The 18,867-nt window shown below is 44.5% G+C and overlaps 1 protein-coding gene across 1 annotated transcript; it reads right to left on the bottom strand.

The window, feature by feature from the left end:
* Positions 1–4,780: 4,780 nt before the first annotated feature.
* Positions 4,781–12,703, bottom strand: ATP6V1G1 (ATPase H+ transporting V1 subunit G1). The gene is made up of 3 exons (XM_082209032.1): positions 12,366–12,703; positions 6,655–6,755; positions 4,781–5,003 (listed from the first exon to the last, which is right to left on the bottom strand). The coding sequence occupies exons 1-3, from the start codon at positions 12,445–12,447 to the stop codon at positions 4,830–4,832; spliced, it is 357 nt and encodes a 118-aa protein (XP_082065158.1). The 5' UTR covers positions 12,448–12,703; the 3' UTR covers positions 4,781–4,829.
* Positions 12,704–18,867: the final 6,164 nt, after the last annotated feature.

Below are 18,867 nucleotides of genomic sequence, written 5' to 3'. Positions count from 1 at the left end.
GTGAAGCTGGCTTGTTTCAACAGGCAATAGTTAAGATCAGTGGCGTAGCGTGGGGGGTGCAGGGGGGGCCGGCCACACTGGGCGAAACATCTGGGGGTTAGGGGATGCAAATCCATGGGTCAGGGGGTGCAAATCCACAGGTTAGGGGGCGCAAATTACTTGCCGTGCTGACAACCCACGCTACGCCACTGGTTAAGATTAACCAGAGTTTATTGCTTGAATGCAGTGTTTGGGGTTAGGAGAGGTGTAGTACCTCTGGTGAAGGCCGTCATGCTCCTTCTGGGGTTGTTTGCTCACCTTTTCTCCCCAACCCTGCACTCATCTCTCACCTATAGTGGCCACACCTCAGGAAACGGCTTTGACTGAGCAGCTAAAGCAGGTGAGGGTAGCCAATGGTTCTCAAACCCTTGGTGAGTTAGGGACTTCCCCTGCATGCAAAGACAAGCTCTGGTGGACTTAGTGGATGAGACAAATAATGGGTCTACAGGGGTCAGCAAACTTTTTCAGCAGGGGGCTGGTCCACTGTCCCTCAGACCTTGTGGGGGGCTGGACTATATTTTGGAAAAATAAATAAATGGAAAAATTCCTATTCCCCACAAATAACCCAGAGATGCATTTTAAATAAAAGGACACATTCTATTAATGTAAAAACATGCTGATTCCTGGACCGTCCGCGGGCCGGGCTGAGAAGGTGATAGGACCGGATCTGGCCCCCAGGCCTTAGTTTGCCTACCCATGGTCTAGGTGGTAGTTTCTGCATATGCTGTAGAGAGAAGTGAGTGGCAGATGGGACTTATCACCTGGGAAGGTAGCCCGTACAGTGGTACCTTGGGTTAAGAATTTAATTCGTTCTGGAGGTCTGTTCTTAACCTGAAACTATTCTTAACCTGAGCTACCTCTTTTAGCTAATGGGGCCTCCCACTGCCGCTGCGCCGTTATCATGCAGTTTCTGTTCTCATCCTGAAGCAGAGTTCTTAACCCGAGCTACTATTTCTGGGTTAGCGGAGTCTGGAACCTGAAGCGTCTGTAACCTGAGTTACCACTGTATAGAAATAAAACTCTGATCCTAAACCTCCAATGCCTTGCAGGAGAAAACTTATGGGAGTAAACTGTGAGAAAAATATATACCCATTGCCTTGTGGGACATATTTAGGAGAAGAAAAGACTAAGGAATAAATCCTACACAAATCCAGAGTGGAGACCCTAAGACAGTTGGGTGGTGCCATGTACGCCTCCTTCTGGCAACTCCTGCAGCCAAGCTGGTTCCAAACATATTGCTCTGCTTTCCTCTGGACCACATCAGCGACACCAAGTGGGGGTCTTGTCGTCTGGGCAGCCCAAGCCCTCCAAACTCACTGCCCAGGCTTGGGCTTCAGAAGGTTCACTTTGGTGCTGCTAACGCAGCAAAAACAACACAAGAGGCAACAGTTATAAATTACTGGTCTCTGCAGCCACAGCAGGCGCTGCAATTCCCCAGTGGTTTGACTTCACCCCGAGGCACACTTGAGACAGACAGATGCCAACATTTGTTTGAACATGGCTCATGGGTCACTATGTCTTTTCATCAAGCTACTGGAACAGGCCACAAGTATTTCAGTATTTCTGCTTTAATGTTTTACTAGATTCTTATTGTATTTTGATGCGATATACTGGTTTTTTGCTTGTAACTTGTGTGAACCACGTAAGAGATTATATTATAATAAGCAGTAGAGAAGTTATTAAAATGAATCAGTGATCAAGGTTATAAGTATTTAAAAAATCCAAAGTGATTATTAACAAATTACTTTGAGCCACCACCCACAAAAGACAGCAGGTGGTGTTGCATTATTTTTTAGTGTAAGGTCAAACTGGGACATGCTTTTATTACCAGCTAATGACTCCATACTCCCATCAATGGCTTTGAACACACCGCCCAATTAGCAATCTCAACTTCATATATAGATGAACAAATATAGGCCCATGAAAGATTTGGAGCCATAATAGAAAGCTAACTCCAGCAACAGAATAGGGAAGTCACTAAGGAACAGGACAAACCATTAAATGCCATTCATAAAATCTCGTGTGGCACCATGAGATCTCTTTCTGTCTCATACACACACAGAAAGAAAGAAAGAAAGAGAGAGAGAGAGAGATGAATGGGACATTCCATGCACAGTTCTGGTCAACTGCTTTGTCAAACTTCACAGTAGCAGCAGAAGCCCTTTTTCCCCAACTGCCACTCCTACTATGTATTTTGCTTACACAATCCACAGATGGGGCAAAGGTCACCCTTTTAGATGCCATTAAAAGGGGATTAGACAATTTTCTGGAAAATAATGGCTACTGGCGATGGCTGTATACCAGGTGCTCGGAACACACATCAGGCCTAGCCAGCAGAGCCAAGGATGCTGGTTGTAGTTCAGCAGCAACTCAATGAGGATGAGGCAGAATGCTTCTGAATATTAGCCACTAGGCAACAACAGTGACAGCCCCCTCCAGGAAGCTTGTTTGCTGGTGGGAGCTGGTGACGGACAGAACAAGATGTTAGACACACCTTCAGTCTGATGCAAGGCTCTCCTGTGTTCTAACATGCATGGGATGTTAGAATGACACAGAACATTTTGTGCACTGGCATCTGCCCAAATGCAAAATATAAAGATATAAGAGCCTACAATGTTATTTATGCAACTCCTGTCTGACTCTTCAGCTGACACCAGATGGCTCAGCAAAACAGAAACTGTTTCACCGCACACTGACTTGGGTGAAGGCAGTAGTGATAACTCCCGGTTGCTTCTGCAAAACCTCTGCAGAGCTTCTCCTCCCACCCCACCCAACAAGACTTCTGGCACGATGAAATGACTCGAGACCAAATACTAAGTCTATACTCATATGCAGTCATCTGCTTGGTGCTAGGATAGAGAGTAGGCCTTCTTTGGTTCATCTTTTTGTTTCTTTTTGTAACAGGCAAAAGCAGCACTTTAGCAACACAGGAAGCTTTCTTACACCAACTCTGATCATTGCTGCATCTAGCTTAGTAGCTAGATGACTGGCAGCAGCTCTCCAGGGTCTAAGACAGGGACAGCTACCTGTAAATGCCAGGGATTGAACATGAGACTTTTTGCATGCAAAGCAGATGCATTGTCAATTAGGGCTGGGCAGTGGTTTCACCAGCGATAAACCACTGAGTGAAACCACTGACATCACGGTCTACTCCTGATGCTGGTCCTGGGCGATATATTGATATATCGTCCAGACCTTCTGTCAATGAATTATGACCCTTTGGCTGCAGGTTCCCTTCCCCTACAATTCAGAGAGCTCAGGTGAGGTGCAGCAGTTGCCATAGGGAACCTGTGGCTCTTCAAATATTGTGAGACTTCAATCTGAATATGTCAGTCAGCACAGCCATTGATCAAGGATGAGAACTGCAGGTTCCACCGCTGCCAGCAAGAGAGCTCTAAGTTTAAAGGCATTCTTTAAATTATGTTTGAGATGTCATAGTTCTGCTTCCCCAACTCACAAAGGGTCTGAAAGTCTAACTGTCTTACTCAAACTGGCCGGATTTCAGTAGGATATGACACGAACTGGCTAAGCCACGTTTTAATATGATAATTAAGTTTTCATCCATGAGATAAAATCAGCTCTTCTATGCACCCCATGGAAATCACGTGAGGCTGAGCTCAATGTGCCACCTCCTTGATTGCTTTTGCTGCGCAGGAATGTGTCCCTGAACTGTGACGGTGCCTCCTGCTTGCCAGATGAATTATGGATATTTTGCACACCTTGGATTGTGCATGGACCAGATACGAGTAGAGCAATTGATGTGGCTTAGCAGATACGTAAGACAAGAGTCACATCACCCACCTTACTCACATCTGGTTCTTGCGCCAGCCTGCAGACCTGGGAAGGTGACTTACAAGAGAATAGCACCATTGGAATGACAAAAGCACCCACCCATTCATTCAGTTAACCATGATCCTATGCCAGATGTGTGAGGGGCGGGAGAAGATGAGAGAGGAGTAATCATTTTAGTGTAAAGGCACCTATCCTTTGGAATTCCTTCCCATTGCAAATCAGAGATCCATCACCTTTATTCTTATTCTTATTGGCACCTATGTGTTTCTTGTCCAACAAGACTTTTGCACAAAGCTCTTTATCCCAGTATGTATCTCCATGGAAACTGAAAATGCTTCTACATATGGAACTGCTCGTTTGTGTATACAGAATTGGTTTTTTACTGTGGCATTGCTTTAAAACATTTTATGGGAAGCAATTCATAAATTGAATGAAATGAACACATTTTAATCCAATCACAGATTAAGTAAGACTTTTACTTTTCTTCAAACATTTGTAAGGGCAGGATTCTAGTTCAAGTTAAACAGGAAGATATACAGAGTATAGCTGTTCAAACAGAATCTACTTCAAGAAAACACACCATCACAAGTCATTGGACTAGTCTGTACGGTAAGACTCACAACTCTTTATGAACAAAACTTCCTCCCTCTGCTGGTGTGAGCTTGTCATTGGCCATAGCACCAGGCTCACACATTTCCAGTTTTAAGAGGTATACAGAAGATAGCATAGGAGATCCTATCCTTCCTAACTTTAAAATACTTCATGGGGACAGAATGTGCAATACTTATCACAAGTCTTACAATATTACCCTTCCATCATAATGCACTTTTGAGACATGTAACTAGTATATATGTATCTTTGGATGAGCTCCAAAAATGCTACAAAAGGTTCTCAGGAGGTTTAGAAAGAAGAGGCAAAAAGATTATCTACAACTCTCTGAAATAAGTTAAGATCGGTATTGCTTAATACTTCCTGAATGCCAAAACACTCCCTCCCCCCTATCCATTGATGCGATAGTTCAAATGGATTTCTGGCTTGATGTCACAGACTAAGTTGAGCAGGCTAGTCAGCACCTCCTCCCTGTTCTTCTGGAAGTTGTTCTGGAGAATGATCATCTTCTCCTGAGTCTCCTTTTCCACCTCAGTGGTGGAACTGCCATGGGAACCAAGAGCCTGAGGCAACAAGGGGGGGGGGGGAGGAAAGTTTATTCAACAAGCAGTAATGCCGAAAAGTACATTTCATACCAGGAGGAATTTCACGTCTTTTCTAGGATTCTTCAGTGCCTCAATCCAGAACAATTCTATGCATATCTACTTAAGCCCCACTGATCTCAGTAGCTTTGCGTATGTGGCCCTCCAGGCAAGCGTGGGGGCTTTCAGTCCTCCAGATGCTGCTGAATTGCAACTCCTTTCAACCACAGCAAGCATGGCTAGGGGGCCAAAGTTCAGAAAGTCCCAGGTTCTGTCCCTGAATTCCCAAGTTAGGTATGGCAAAGACTCCCTGTCTGAAACCCTAGGGAGGCAATGCCAGTCAGTATAGACAAGTCTGGGCTAGAGGGACTAGTGGTCAGGCTTCAAAGGCCACCTGAAACATGCCCTTCCTGTAATACCGTGGGGTACCTCCGGTTGCGGACAGGATCTGTTCCAGAGGTCCGGCCGGATCCCGAGGTTTTCGCAACCGGAGAGACCGCTTCTGTGCACGCATGCACGGCAGCAGAGCACTTCTATGCATGTGTGCATGGCAAAAACCCCGAAATATACTTCCGGGTTTGCTGCTTACGTTTCCCGAAGTTTACGTAACCAGAGGGATACATAAGTGGATGTACGACTGTATAATGAAAGGAGAGGTGCTACCCAAAATCCAAAATAAACCCAAAAACATAAGAGTTATAATTTTAAACATGTTGGTACAAATGACTGGAAAATCCACATTCTTAGCAAGTACTGTACTGAACTTCAACTGCTATTGACAGCATTTAAAAAATAATGTTGTAAAAGAATGGTGAGAGAAAGTGACCAAGCACAGGTCCTTTTTACTATTAATCAGTTGCAAAGAGGGACTCCCGACTAGTACAAGTTCTCAACCTTGCAGCAAACACAATTCTCATTTTCTGTGAAACTATTAAGTTACAAGGAACATGCCCTCATTTACATCTAGAAGCCCTAACTTTTAAAAAAATAAAATAAAAAATGAGAAAGGTGAATAAATACTCTACGTATATGTGTGTGAGTGCATGCCAGTTTAGCTTTTTAGGCTGGAGCTGAATGGGGGTCTGAAGAAGAGTGTATCATAGAACTGGGAGGAAAGGCAGCCAGAATGATCAGATGGTTAGAATAACTTTTTACGCTTAGGGGATGAATTGACAGGGGGAAGAGGCAGAAAATGTTAGTTGAATAACACATGATGTGAAGGAAAGTGGCTTCCCTGCAAAATCCCATTCACCTCCAAAAACATTATGGGCAGAAAATTGGGCAGGATGGAGAAGAGATTCAAATTCCACTGCTTTAAGATATAGCAGCGGCCATTGGCTTTAGAAAGTTACAACATATCCACTGAGTGAAGAGCGGTCTAGATTGTAGGGATGATGACCCTGTGCCCTTCAGATGTTGCTGGATTACAACTCATCATCAGCTACGGAGTGAAGTCCTAACAACATCTGCAGGGCCACGGGGTCTTAATCTCTGCACCAATAACAGCTGTTAAGTCAGTTATATCCCAGACTTCCAAGAATCACCACAGGGGCAGGTAGCAAATCTGGGCAGAGAAGAAAAGAAAAGAGAGGAGTGAAAAGAAAATTTTAGCTAGTATGGAAATATAACCAACCGCTGCTTCCTTGGCTTTGAAATCCTTCTCCCTCTGCAGGCGATATTGCTCAATTTCAGCTTGCGCTTCTTCTTTTGCTTGTTTCAACCTCCGGTTCTTTCCTTTTTATGGGGGGGGGGGGAAGGGGAGAAAAAAAGAGAGAGGGAGGAGTGCTCAGATATCGGAGCAGTTAAGAACTGTAAACTGATTCAGCTAAGTTGCTCTGCTGTTTTCAGATTTTAGCAGGGGGTGCTAAAAGAAGTCAAGGGCTATTTATTATTTACTTATTGCACCTCTAACCCACCTTTCCTCCAGAAAGCTCAAGGTGGCCTGCGTGGTTGTCCTCCTCCTCATTTTATGCTTGCAACAACCCTGCAAGGTGGATTAGGCTGGGAGGCAATGACAGGCCTGTGACAAGTCTGTCCAGTGGGTGATTGGGGTTTGAACTCTGGTTCCCCCAGATCCAGCACACTCTAATCACCACACCATACTAGTTCTCAGCCATGACTTAGTTACAGGCAAGAGCAAAATACTTATTTGAATGCTGCTGAGCTGTGACGTCAATTCACAGACACACTTATAGCCCCAAAAGGTCGATTCACCCTGACATAACATGTGTGTATGTCTCTTGCTACAGTTATGTACACTGTGTGTGCAATCTTTAGAATGCCACAGGTAGCCTTGATAACCTAAAGCATGCATTCATGGGTAAAGAATATAGGGCAGTCAAATTACAGGGCAGTGATGATATTCACTGTGTACAAACCAGGAAGATAACTTCAGTATGGTCTACATAGGATTACCTTTGAAGACAGTTTGGAAAGTGCAACTGGTCAAGAATGCAGCTGCTAGGATGTTAACAAGAGATGGTACCTTGGAACACACAACACTGAAATACCATCTACACAGGTTACCATTTTTGTTTCCATATTCAATGAATCCAAAGTGCTGGTTTTGAGCTTGTGTGATCCAGAAAATAATTTTCAGTAGTGGTGTCCCACCTCTGGAGCTCTCTGCCTAGGAAAGCTTGTTTGGCAGTCCCATCTCTTGTATTTTGGGCACCATGCAAAGACTTTTTTTCAATTCATTCAAGCTTTTCACAAAGCTTAGTTTACCAAAAAGCATTAAACTGTATTACAGACTCACAGAATTGTAGAGTTGGAAGGGACCCCAAGGGTCATCTAGTCCAACCCCCTGAAATGCACAAAAGGAGGACTGCCAAACAAGTAGGGTGCTGGATGTGAGTTTCCTAAGGAAAGGCCTCGGGCTTCACACCTCAGCCCCCCTCTACCTCTGCAGCTTTGGGACAGCCAGGGTTGATTGCTGGGTTCCCCCACTCTGGATGTAACCAGCCCCAGACACCAGTGTGTGTTTTTTGGGGAGGGTGGCAGAAGGGGAGATCTGCACTTCACACACCCAGGGTCTAGAAAGATCCACCGTGAAGTTGTCTTGTACAGTTGTTAATTTCTCCTCCCTCATAAGCCCTAGAACATATTTAGGGGGGATGCAGGGAGGGAAATTTCCAATGCACAGCCAAAGGTGCTTGTGCCGGCAAAACTGTTTAGCTGTGTAACATTTCCTCAAACTTTTGTACACTTGGGTTTTCTGCATTGAATATTTAGTCCCCTCCTAGAAGGGCACAATACAGATACACAAAATATATAGCTGAACTTGCAATACATGTCAAGAAATTTGGAACATGACACTTGTAGGCCAGCCCCATGATGTGTGAACCCAACTAAGTTTTTGAACATTTGGGGCTGACTGGAAGCGACATCTTTAATCAAGGCTTGGGATTTGTCACAGTTTCCAACATACAGATTAACCAGACACTTGCTTCTTACACTGTCTTTCAGGCACATGACATGCTTCCGCTGGTCTGACGAGCCAGCAAGTTCCTTCCTCCAAGCAGTCATGTTGGGAAAGATTCCAGATATTTCCACACACAAAAATAATATATAAAAAAGTGGATTAATTCAAATAAAGTAATTTTAGTTGAGCAGAAGGCTCCCGATTCCCAATAGACAAGACACTACAGCATATTACGTTTCTAGTCCAAGTCCCTAAGTGCATGCCAAGCTTTTGTTCAATCATTGCAGGATTACACAGCACATGACTTTGCAGGCCATCTGCCCACCACAAACAACTGGAGGCTAAAATTTGTTTGCACTGAGTAAACTAGCTTATGCAAAAGATTGCCCAATTCATCCAAAAGTGGAAGCTGTGCTTGGAGCCAAGAGCAAGCCCCAGCCCAAACTTGATAGCCTTTTCTTCCTGACTGTATTGTTGCTTCACTCCTGTGCTACTATTCTACTAAGATTAGCCAAATGTTCTGCAGGGACCCTAAAAAAGCATACAAGTTCCCCTGTAGCACACCAGTTCTACCTGCAGTGTTTGGGCTCCTTCAGTAAACAGGTCCTCAACTCTGCCCTCCTGGACTTTGCTGTAAAATAGGGTTGCCATACATCCAGAATTTTATGAACATATCCAAAACAATGCAGCCAGAAGCAGTGTCCAGGCAGAAATTGCTAAAAATGTCCAGGAAAATTCAGACATATGGCATCTGATGTCAACCTTTTGGGGCTATTTTCATATTTTAGTAGGGGGCGCAACCACCTATTAAAGATGTCAAGGGCTATTACTATTTACTTATTGCACCTCTAACCCACCTTTTCTCCAGAGAGTTCAAGGTGGCCTCCTCCTCATTTGCCCAAACTGTCTGGATTTTCACTGTTTGAAATATGGCAATCCTATGTAAGAGACCATAGCCAGGCATGTCCAAAATGCACACCACCCACACACCTCTTCTATTGAAGACTCAGCCTTTTTAAATGTTGTACTTGTAGTCCATTTTCTCTCTTATAAACACACACTCTTCATTAACTCCAATCCATCCTTTTCCTTCCCCACAGGACCCACCACAACCTACCTAACACATCAGCTCTTTTTCAAACACAGATGTCTAAATAAGGATGAAATTATGTAGCAAAGAGATAACCCTTTAAAAAAAGCCCTTCCTTTTTAACATGGAAGGAAACTATTTAGGGGGAACCAACAAAACCAGAAAACAAAAACACTTCCCCCCTATTTTCACTGATAGGGGTGAGTGGGATAGAAGAAAGGTGAAGAGGAAAAAGGCACATAAGGAAGCATAGGCCTGGAGGGGCCAGATGTGTAAGAAAGCAAAGGGGCGACGGAAGCATTGGGGAGACTTCGTGGGTAAGGAGGAAATGGGGGACATAATGAGGCAGGGGAAACACAGACATGAGAGAGCCACAGAAACATGGACACAGAGAAGGGGAGAAGGAAAGTTTTATTTCTTTTTAACTCCCAAGTAAATAACCCTAGTCTACACATACTAAACTGTGATCTCGCATAAGGTTTACCTGGCTTTGAAAAGGCGGTGCCACAGTTCTGGCAGCATCCCAGAGCCCTTGCACCGCCCTCCAAAAGTCAGACAAAATGGACGAACCAGTAATCTTTCATAAAATGGTGCCTTTGCGAGGTTGACGCCCCAAGTGGATTTTCTCAATTGTGCGCCAACTCAGCTCAGCACCGGTGCAGAGAAACTGCTAGTAGCGCTCTGTGAAGGAAAATTCAGGGTTCTGGCAGGGTCCTAGAGCCCTTCCCTCCTTCTGAAAGCTGGGCAATTAATAGGCTTCTTGTGCCTGAGCTCTGGCAGCATCCCACTGCCCTACCAGTCAGACAAAATGGACGGACTTTGTAATCTTTCATAAAATGGCGCCTGTGTGAGGTCATTATCTGGCGCCCCGACATGGATCTTCTCAATTATGGATCTTATTAATTTTGTACCACCTCTGCCCTCTGCCCTGTGCAGAAGAGCTGCCGGGACTGCTCTGGGAAGAAAGCTCCAGGGCTCTGGCAGGGTCCTAGAGCCCTTCATTCCTTCCCAAACTAGGTAAGCACTAATTAGGCTTCCAGCTTTGGGAGGGTGGTGTGAGGGTTCTGGGATGCTGCTAGAGCCATGGCACCACCTTCAGTGGTGCAAAACTGAAAGTGCTAAATATTTCATGGAAGATTTCAAAGTCTGTCCATTTTATCTGGCTTTGGGAGGTCAGCTAGAGGGCTCTCGCAGCATCCCAGAATGGCCATCACTTTTAATCAGCTGGACAAGGTGTCTGGCTCTAGGAAGAAGGCTCCAGGGCTCTGGCAGGGTCACTCCTTCCCAAACTAGGCAAGCACTAACTAGGCTTCCAGCTTATGAGTATACTACATAAACATAGTTTAAAAATGAAAAGGGCTGCAACTAGGGCTGGGCGATGCCTGGTTTTCAACATCATGATATGTCACTAGCTAAACATCATGATATACTGATATATCACAATATCTGAAATAAGGATGGAACTATGTACAAGCAATGACCAATGCACATAAGGAAGGCTTCATCTTATGATCTCCTTCCAAGCCACACTATTCTCATGTGTCCCAGCAACCTAAGCTACCTCTCAGCACAACAGAGAAACAGTTGCCTCACCTCACCCTTCCTTTAAGTCCCAAGCCACCTCACAGATATGCTTTGGGCCTCCCCTTGTCATTTTATCTTTGCACACTGCTGCATAAATACAAATGTTAGACCCCTTAAACATAGGCTATTCATTGCTAACCCTTTCAAACTTGAAACAGTAAGTTCTTTTCTCTGCCATTTTCACTACTGGGCTTTCCATACAACCACTGTAAAGTTTCAGCCTTGCCTCCACTGAGGGAGGGATGACAGTTCTTACTGACAGCAGATCCCAGCTTCAATCCCTGCCATTTCACATCCTCTGCCAAAAACTCTGGAGAGCTGCTTGCGGTCAGTGAGGCAATACGGACTTAGACCAATAACATTATAAAAACTTTCCTGGTCACCATAATTTGCTTACTTACAGTACTAGCTGTGGAAGAAGGGAAGCCTGTGCCCCAGCTCCGTCACACCTCTGCCTGCCTTTTCATGCTGACCACAGAGAATGGAGTTTTCCCTCCTCCGTGGCTAGCAATGAAATAGGCTGGTATTCTCTTAATGGGGCTAGTAATAAAATACTGAAGGTTAGCAAATTATGATCTTATCTGCAAAATATGGGGAATAATAAGTCTTGCCTTGCCATCCAGAACTGTTGTCAGGATAACAACTTTTATGCAACATAACATGAGAATTAGGTAAACAAGAATTCCTGAAAAGTTTGAGTGAACTAAAAAGTGTATTTGCATTGTGCCAGAAACATAGGAGGTGGCACTGCCAGACAAGCTTTGCTGAGCAGAGAGTTCCAAAGGTAGGACACCACAACTGAAAATTATTTTTTGGCTCACACAGTCAAAACCAGCACTTTGGATTGATAACCACGATAATTTGATTTAGTGCCAGCCATTTGTTCAGTGCTTTAGAATAGTTGTCTTAGCCTGCATTTTTGAATTCCTGTCCATGAATAAATACGAATGAATAAGAATAAACACAAATAAATATTTAAAGCAAATAAATAAAAATAACGGGAATAAATACGAATACATTAATAAATAAAAATAACGAAATACGAATAAGTAAATAGAAACACATCATTTAAGAAGGGATGAAGAAATATGAAATAATAAAGAATAATTGAATAAATGACAACAAACGCAAAGTGATATTTAAAAACAAATACCAATGAGTGAGTGAATAAATAAAAAGGAATAAAACTGCACCCAGAGTACTAAGCCACCCCGCCTCCTCCTCCAGCCCCGGCCCGCCCACTCACTCTTCCGGGCCTCGGCCACCTTCTCGGCTGCCCTCTTCTCGGCCTGCAGCAGCTGCTGGATGCCCTGCGACTGGCTGGCCATGGCGGTGCGGCAGTCGGCTCGGCTAGCGGCGGTCGCGGCGCTCTCCGGCAGCTCCTGCCGGCAGCTCTACTGGCTCAGGTCGGCCCTCTCCCTCTTCACGACCAGGCCGCTGCCGCCCCTCTTGCAACTCCCCTCAGGCAAGGACCGGAACGGAGACCAGCCAGCGACGCGGGTCACCTGACGGGGAAGTCAGCGGAAGAGGCCGTGCCAGGATTTAGTTCCTCAAAAAAAAAAAAAACAAAAAGAAAAAAAAATCAAGGAGGGATTGGCCAGTGTTGTTCATCCTCGTTTCCGGCGCGCGTTGACGTCACCTCCGGCGCGAGTTGGCAAGCGCTGCGACGCTCTAGCCGCCACGTCGTGGGGAGCAGTGCACCCAGCCATCTTCGCCTGAAAGCGACATCATTTTTTTTTTCTTCACGCGCCCCTTCGAACTGAGAATTAAAATTAACAGGAGAAGTTTCTTTGACGAAGAAGCCGCCCAAGCAAGAAAGCCAGGTTTCAATTATCTCTGCACTCTATGGTTTTCCTTCTCCATGTTGTCACGTGGCGTGCGTCACTTCATCTCACGCCTCACCCGTGAAAGTCCTCACTGCGCACGCTCGAGCTTTAGTCTTTTAAACTCCGCCTCCCGGTGGTGCGCGCGCCGACGTGCCGTTCCCTTGCCGCCGGCTTTGCCTATCGCTTGTGGGCGGCGCTTACTGCTGTGGCTCCTCCTCCTTTGTTATGCTACCTTCACCACACGCACACAGATCAAAACATTGCTCGACTGCAGTGCGCTGGCGCGAGTGTCCGTCCTTCCCCTCCTCCACCCTTTGCCAGGCATTAAAAATACTCAGCTGTCTCACGTGAGGAGATAACAAATGGTGCTCAGCCCACAGGACTTTGCCACAGCGAATTTCACCCCCTGGTTACAGCGTCTTGGCTTCCACGTTACGATCAAGCGGTGTTTACATATAAATAAATACACTAACATAAGTTCCAGATACAGATAGGTAGCCGTGTTGGTCTGCCATAGTCAAAATAAAAAAATTCCTTCCAGTAGCACCTTAAAGACCAACTGAGTTAGTTCTTCGTATGAGCTTTCGTGTGCATGCACACTTCTTCAGATACCACACTTCTGAAGAAGTGTGCATGCACACGAAAGCTCATACCAAGAACTAACTTAGTTGGTCTTTAAGGTGCTACTGGAAGGAATTTTTTTATAAGTTCCAGATGTTTGTATGTACAAGATGTATGTTCCAGATTCAGTGCAGTAATTCAGAAGAGAGATTTTTATAAACGAGAAACGCACATATTTATTTATTTATCAGTTTCATGAAATTCATATGTTGCTTTATTGTTAAAACAAAACAAAAAAGCCTTAAAAATGGGTGGCCCCAATAATGAAATACCCTCCCTAGGCAAGTGAGAGAGGAGAGGTGCTAGGGTCAAAACTATGCTATACAACACAATATTTAATTATTGCTTTATGATTTGTTTTCTTTTACACTAAAAAAAAAAAATAGAAATTTGATTGCTTTATATAGGTGCAAGATTGGTATAAGAATGCTTCATTGATGTTTAATACAGCAGCAATCACAAAAACAAGAAACCACGCATTCAATTCAAGCTTTCCTTAAGAATGGACCCTTTTCAATTAATGTATCTAAGTTACTCATATCCATTAATTTTTGATGTGGCTACTCCGAGTAGAACTTAGCCAGATACAACCCTAGAAGAAGACCCTCCAAGTGTCCCTATTTTCCCAGGGACATCCCTGGTGTCTCATTTCATGGGAGAAATGTTGGAGGGTATAGTTATTTGACTCTCAAGGTGTCTGAAGGCAATCCTATATAGGGAAGTGGGGTTTTTTAACGTTTAACGTTTTATTATGTTTATATATAAGTTGAAAGCTGGCCAGAGTGGCTGGGGCAACCCAGGAAGATGTGTGGGGTATAAATAGTAAAATTATCATTATGAAATATGACGTCCCTATTTTCATCAGAGAAATGTTGGAGGATATGTAAAAGTGTATTGCATGTTCATTAACTGCTTCCAACTCTATATATGGCTGAAAACTTTCTTGCGTCTTATTGCACCAGTACATAACAAAACTTTTCAATAAATAAATTATCTGCTTGTCTTCCATCCTTCACTCTTACAATATGAGTTGATTTCACCATATCAGCCAATTCCCATAATCTTACTATCCCATCTTTTAATGCCGGAATACATTTCCCCCAAACATAGCGGATTCTAATACAAGCAGCTGTTACCAAATTTATTTTTAATTTTGTGTCTGCTGGTTAAACCATATCCATATCCAAATAATATAGCTAATGTTCTACTGGAAATTCATATCCTTTTAAGCTTAATTTCATTTATTGCAATTGTCCAAAATATTGATCTCTTCAAACACAACCAGAAAGCAGTATCATACCACTTTTAAAAGTCATGGTTTCCCACTAAGAACCCTGGGAAATGCAGTGTGTAAAGAGTGCTGAGAGTTGTTAGTGGAGACCTCTAGTTTCCACAGAGAGCTACAGATTTCAGAGTGGTTTAACAATCCATCTGCAAGGGGAACTATGAAAATGTAGCTGGGGGTGGGGAAACAGAGGTCACTTAACAAACTCTCATCACCCTCAACAAACTATACAGTACAGCTCTCACGATTCTTGGGGGAAGCCATAGCTGGATATAGCCTAAACCATGCTGGTGTTAAATGCCTGCGAGATACTGAAGGATACTAATTTGAAAATAGTGCAATTCCATACATGTCTGCTCTGAAGTTCACCTCCCCACCCCCCTTGGGAAAACTATAAAAAACTCAACACCAGGGGTCAGCAAGGTTTATCTTGCCTGGGCTGGATCGGTCCCACAGAGATTCCTCCATGGACCAGATTGCACACATGCACAGAAGCGATTTCAGGCACCGCGGAAGTGAGTCCCTGTGCCGCACTACGCTGGTTTAGCGCAGTGCACGAGTGGACAGCTCAGTTCGGGGGCGACTCGTGGGCCGGTCAAACTACCTCTGCGGGCCGCTTCCAGCCCATGGGCCTTAGGTTACTGACCCCTGCTCAACACTCACCTACTCTGAAGCACCCCTACGGGCCTGGGATTCCCAGTTATGTGTAAGCTTTCTCTATTGAGTGTCCACCAAACAGCAGTTAAAACCAAGGGAGAAAGAAGCGAGTGCCAGGGAGGGCGTGGTCCCAGGCACACATTTTTTGTGTGTGTGGGGGGGGGGTTGAACCAAATGCCCCCACGCAGGCAACCACAGTGAGACCCAGCCTAGTGCTACTATCCTAGAGCTTTGTCAGTTGGCTGGGCTTTTGTGTGGGTGGGCAGGCAGCTTAAGGAGGCCTTGCTTTGCTCTGGTGGGAGTGGGGTCACTTAATGCAGCTTCAGTGGCACGGGAGGGACTGGTGCCCCCCTGCCCAGTGTGTGCACATACCCACCTGCACATATGCAGACTGCCCGGCACACGCACATGGGCCCGCCCTGAGCACTGACAACCGACACTACACTGCTGGTTTAAACATAAGTACAGTGGTACCTCGGGTTAAGTACTTAATTCATTCCGGAGGTCCGTTCTTAACCTGAAACTGTGCTTAACCTGAAGCACCACTTTAGCTAATGGGGCCTCCCGCTGCCTCCGGAGCACGATTTCTGTTCTCCTGCTGAAGCAAAGTTCTTAACCTGAGGTACTATTCCTGGGTTAGCGGAGTCTGTATCCCGAAGCGTATGTAACCTGAAGCATCTGTAACCTGAGGTACTACTGTAATTCTAACAGGTACTGCAGTGTGAAAGGAACATTAGAAAATGGAACAGAAGCACTGGCAGCATATTTGGGAAACTAATACAGTGGTACCTCGGGTTAAGAACTTAATTCGTTCTGGAGGTCCGTTCTTAAGCTGAAACTGTTCTTAACCTGAGGTACCACTTTAGCTAATGGGGCCTCTCACTGCCACTGCGCTGCCACCACACAATTTCTGTTCTCATCCTGAAGCAAAGTTCTTAACCTGAGGTACTAATTCTGGGTTAGTGGAGTCCGTAACCTGAAGTGTATGTAACCTGAAGCGTATGTAACCCGAGGTACCACTGTACTCAGAAGAAAAAGCAAAAACTGCAAACAGTACACAGAGGACTTTTAAATACTAAACCTGAGGTCTGAAGGTCGTAATTCTGCTGAAGTTCAAGAACAACAGATGAAGCAGAAATATTGTCTGTGAGAGACATTACAACACATGGTCCACAACCCCCGGCGTTTAATGCTAGATTATATTGCAGCTGCAAAGTGTGCTAACAGCTTGTTAGAAATGACCCCATTTACACAAAGAGCCAACATGCTCTCTTTGCTAATCAGATTTCAGAGGATTTCGTATGTAGCACATCAGATTCAGCTCCAGCCTGAAGAAGCTGGAGAAGGGCACTCAGCGACCTAAAGAAGGAGTCGTCCGTCCCCCCCCCCCCCGTTTTGTTTTTTAATGCACTTTGGGTGCCTTTTGCGGAACATTTGAGCTGTGTACTGACATCAAGAGCACATGTACTTCCCTGTGGTGGGTGGGAATTATAGAAATTCTCTCTCTGCACAAGATAATGAATGGAAAGGGTAATTTGGTGAGAAGAAAAATATTGGGAGCAGTATAATCAGTGCCTCCCCCCCAAAAAAAATATATGTTAAAATGTGCCACTTACTGTAATAACTTCATGGTGAGTACTGGAATATACACAAATTTTTATTCACAAATTTGTATAAAACATGTAACAATTTTTTTAAACTTCTAATTAGTAGCCACATTAATCAGAATGGGGGAGGAGAGAGAAGGTTACTGGCAACCCAAAAGACCCATGAAAAAATCCACATTTACTATAGTATCTAACAGTCAATAACAAGCGTGGTGGACATCGCTATGGAGGGAGCTTTGTAACTTTGGTGCTACTGTAGTGAATGCCCTGTCCCGCATCAACACCCATTCATGCAACCCTCTCTGTCCTCCATTCAAGCAAGAGAGAAGCATTATCGGAGTTCAAGAGACATATTCCAGACGGGCAAAAGCATTCAAGTCTGGTGCAAAAGTAGGGCTAGTGAGAGATGTGGTCTTGCTCAAGAGGAGGTGTAGCCTGGGAAGATTCCCAATGGTTACACAAAGTAGCCCCAAAGGCCACCTTTAGTTCCCAGACTTTAGGTTCAGAACCCCTGATTCAGTGCTTTAAAGGTTAAAAGCAGCACTTTTGGATCTGGATTGATGAGCACAGTTATAACACACAAATTGTTAAGAGAGCTGAGGAACACTAGTGGGAGCAAAACAACAGAAGTGAATGGACACCCTCATTCATATTTCCTGATCGTGGCCAAGGGTCTTTAGTAATCTAGGTTTGGTCAGAATAGACCCATTTAAGTGAATGGACCTAAGTTAGTTGTTTCCATTAGCTTCACTGGTTCCAGTCTGACTAGAACTGACACTCAATGCAGCCTATTCATTCAATGGTTATGATGGAAGTTTATAATGGGACGGGACAATTTGCTCTCCTTATAACCTTCATATTATATTAGGGCCTGATTAAGAAGTTGGAATCTACAGGTTGGTGATGTTGGCCTTCTTAAATATATCTCATTATTACTAACGGATAGATGCAAACCAGAGACATTGAATTGAGGCAACGACTGACTTGTTCCAAGTAACGACACAAAAACAACCCAGAATTTCACTCTAGGCAGCAAAAACACAATTCCAAATACAACCGAGTACTACAGCAGCCACTTTCTCCCCACACTTTGCTTGAAAAGGGGGGGGGGGGAGAGATAACAATTGGGCCTGCCAGTGAGATCATGCTCCTCATCCCTTGCACTAAACCAAACTTCAACTGATAAAAGCACAATAAAACCACAAATTGCTCCACAGACTACTAGAGAGACCTTGGTCTTTCTTCTTGAAAGCTTGGCTTGTTTTCTTTCTGCCTACTTTCTGCCTGCCTTGCAATGGTTTCCCAACAACCTAAGTGCTTCTGAGGGTCCTGCAACTGACATTGCCTCATTGTGCCATCATTTTCATTGGCCAGCTGAGAGAGCAACTGTGCAGAAATCTTCTCAACCACCAACTTTAGTGACTAATTCCCTCCCCTCGCCCTGTCAAAAAAACGCCAGTGTGTCTTTACAGTTGAAACAACAGTTTCCTAAGTCTAAATTCTACCACTCTGTTCTACTGCTACAGTCTTTAATGGCTTTATTCCACCCTTCCACCCTCAACTGTTACAGAGCTGTAATTACGCTGAGGAATGGCAGCACAGTTCACAACCCATTCTCATCCATTCTTCAGCCACTGAGCAGCTCAGATGCTGCAGTCATTAACTCCATTATCCCACCACCTGCCATTGCTACCTTAATATTACTCTGTCTGGGAGCAGTAATTAATTTGAGCAACAGCAACACTTTTCCTT

This window comes from Podarcis vaucheri (assembly GCF_965113315.1).
Source record: "Podarcis vaucheri genome assembly, chromosome: Z".
Lineage (NCBI taxonomy): Eukaryota > Metazoa > Chordata > Lepidosauria > Squamata > Lacertidae > Podarcis > Podarcis vaucheri.
This window is presented reverse-complemented; position numbering and strand designations above follow the sequence as displayed.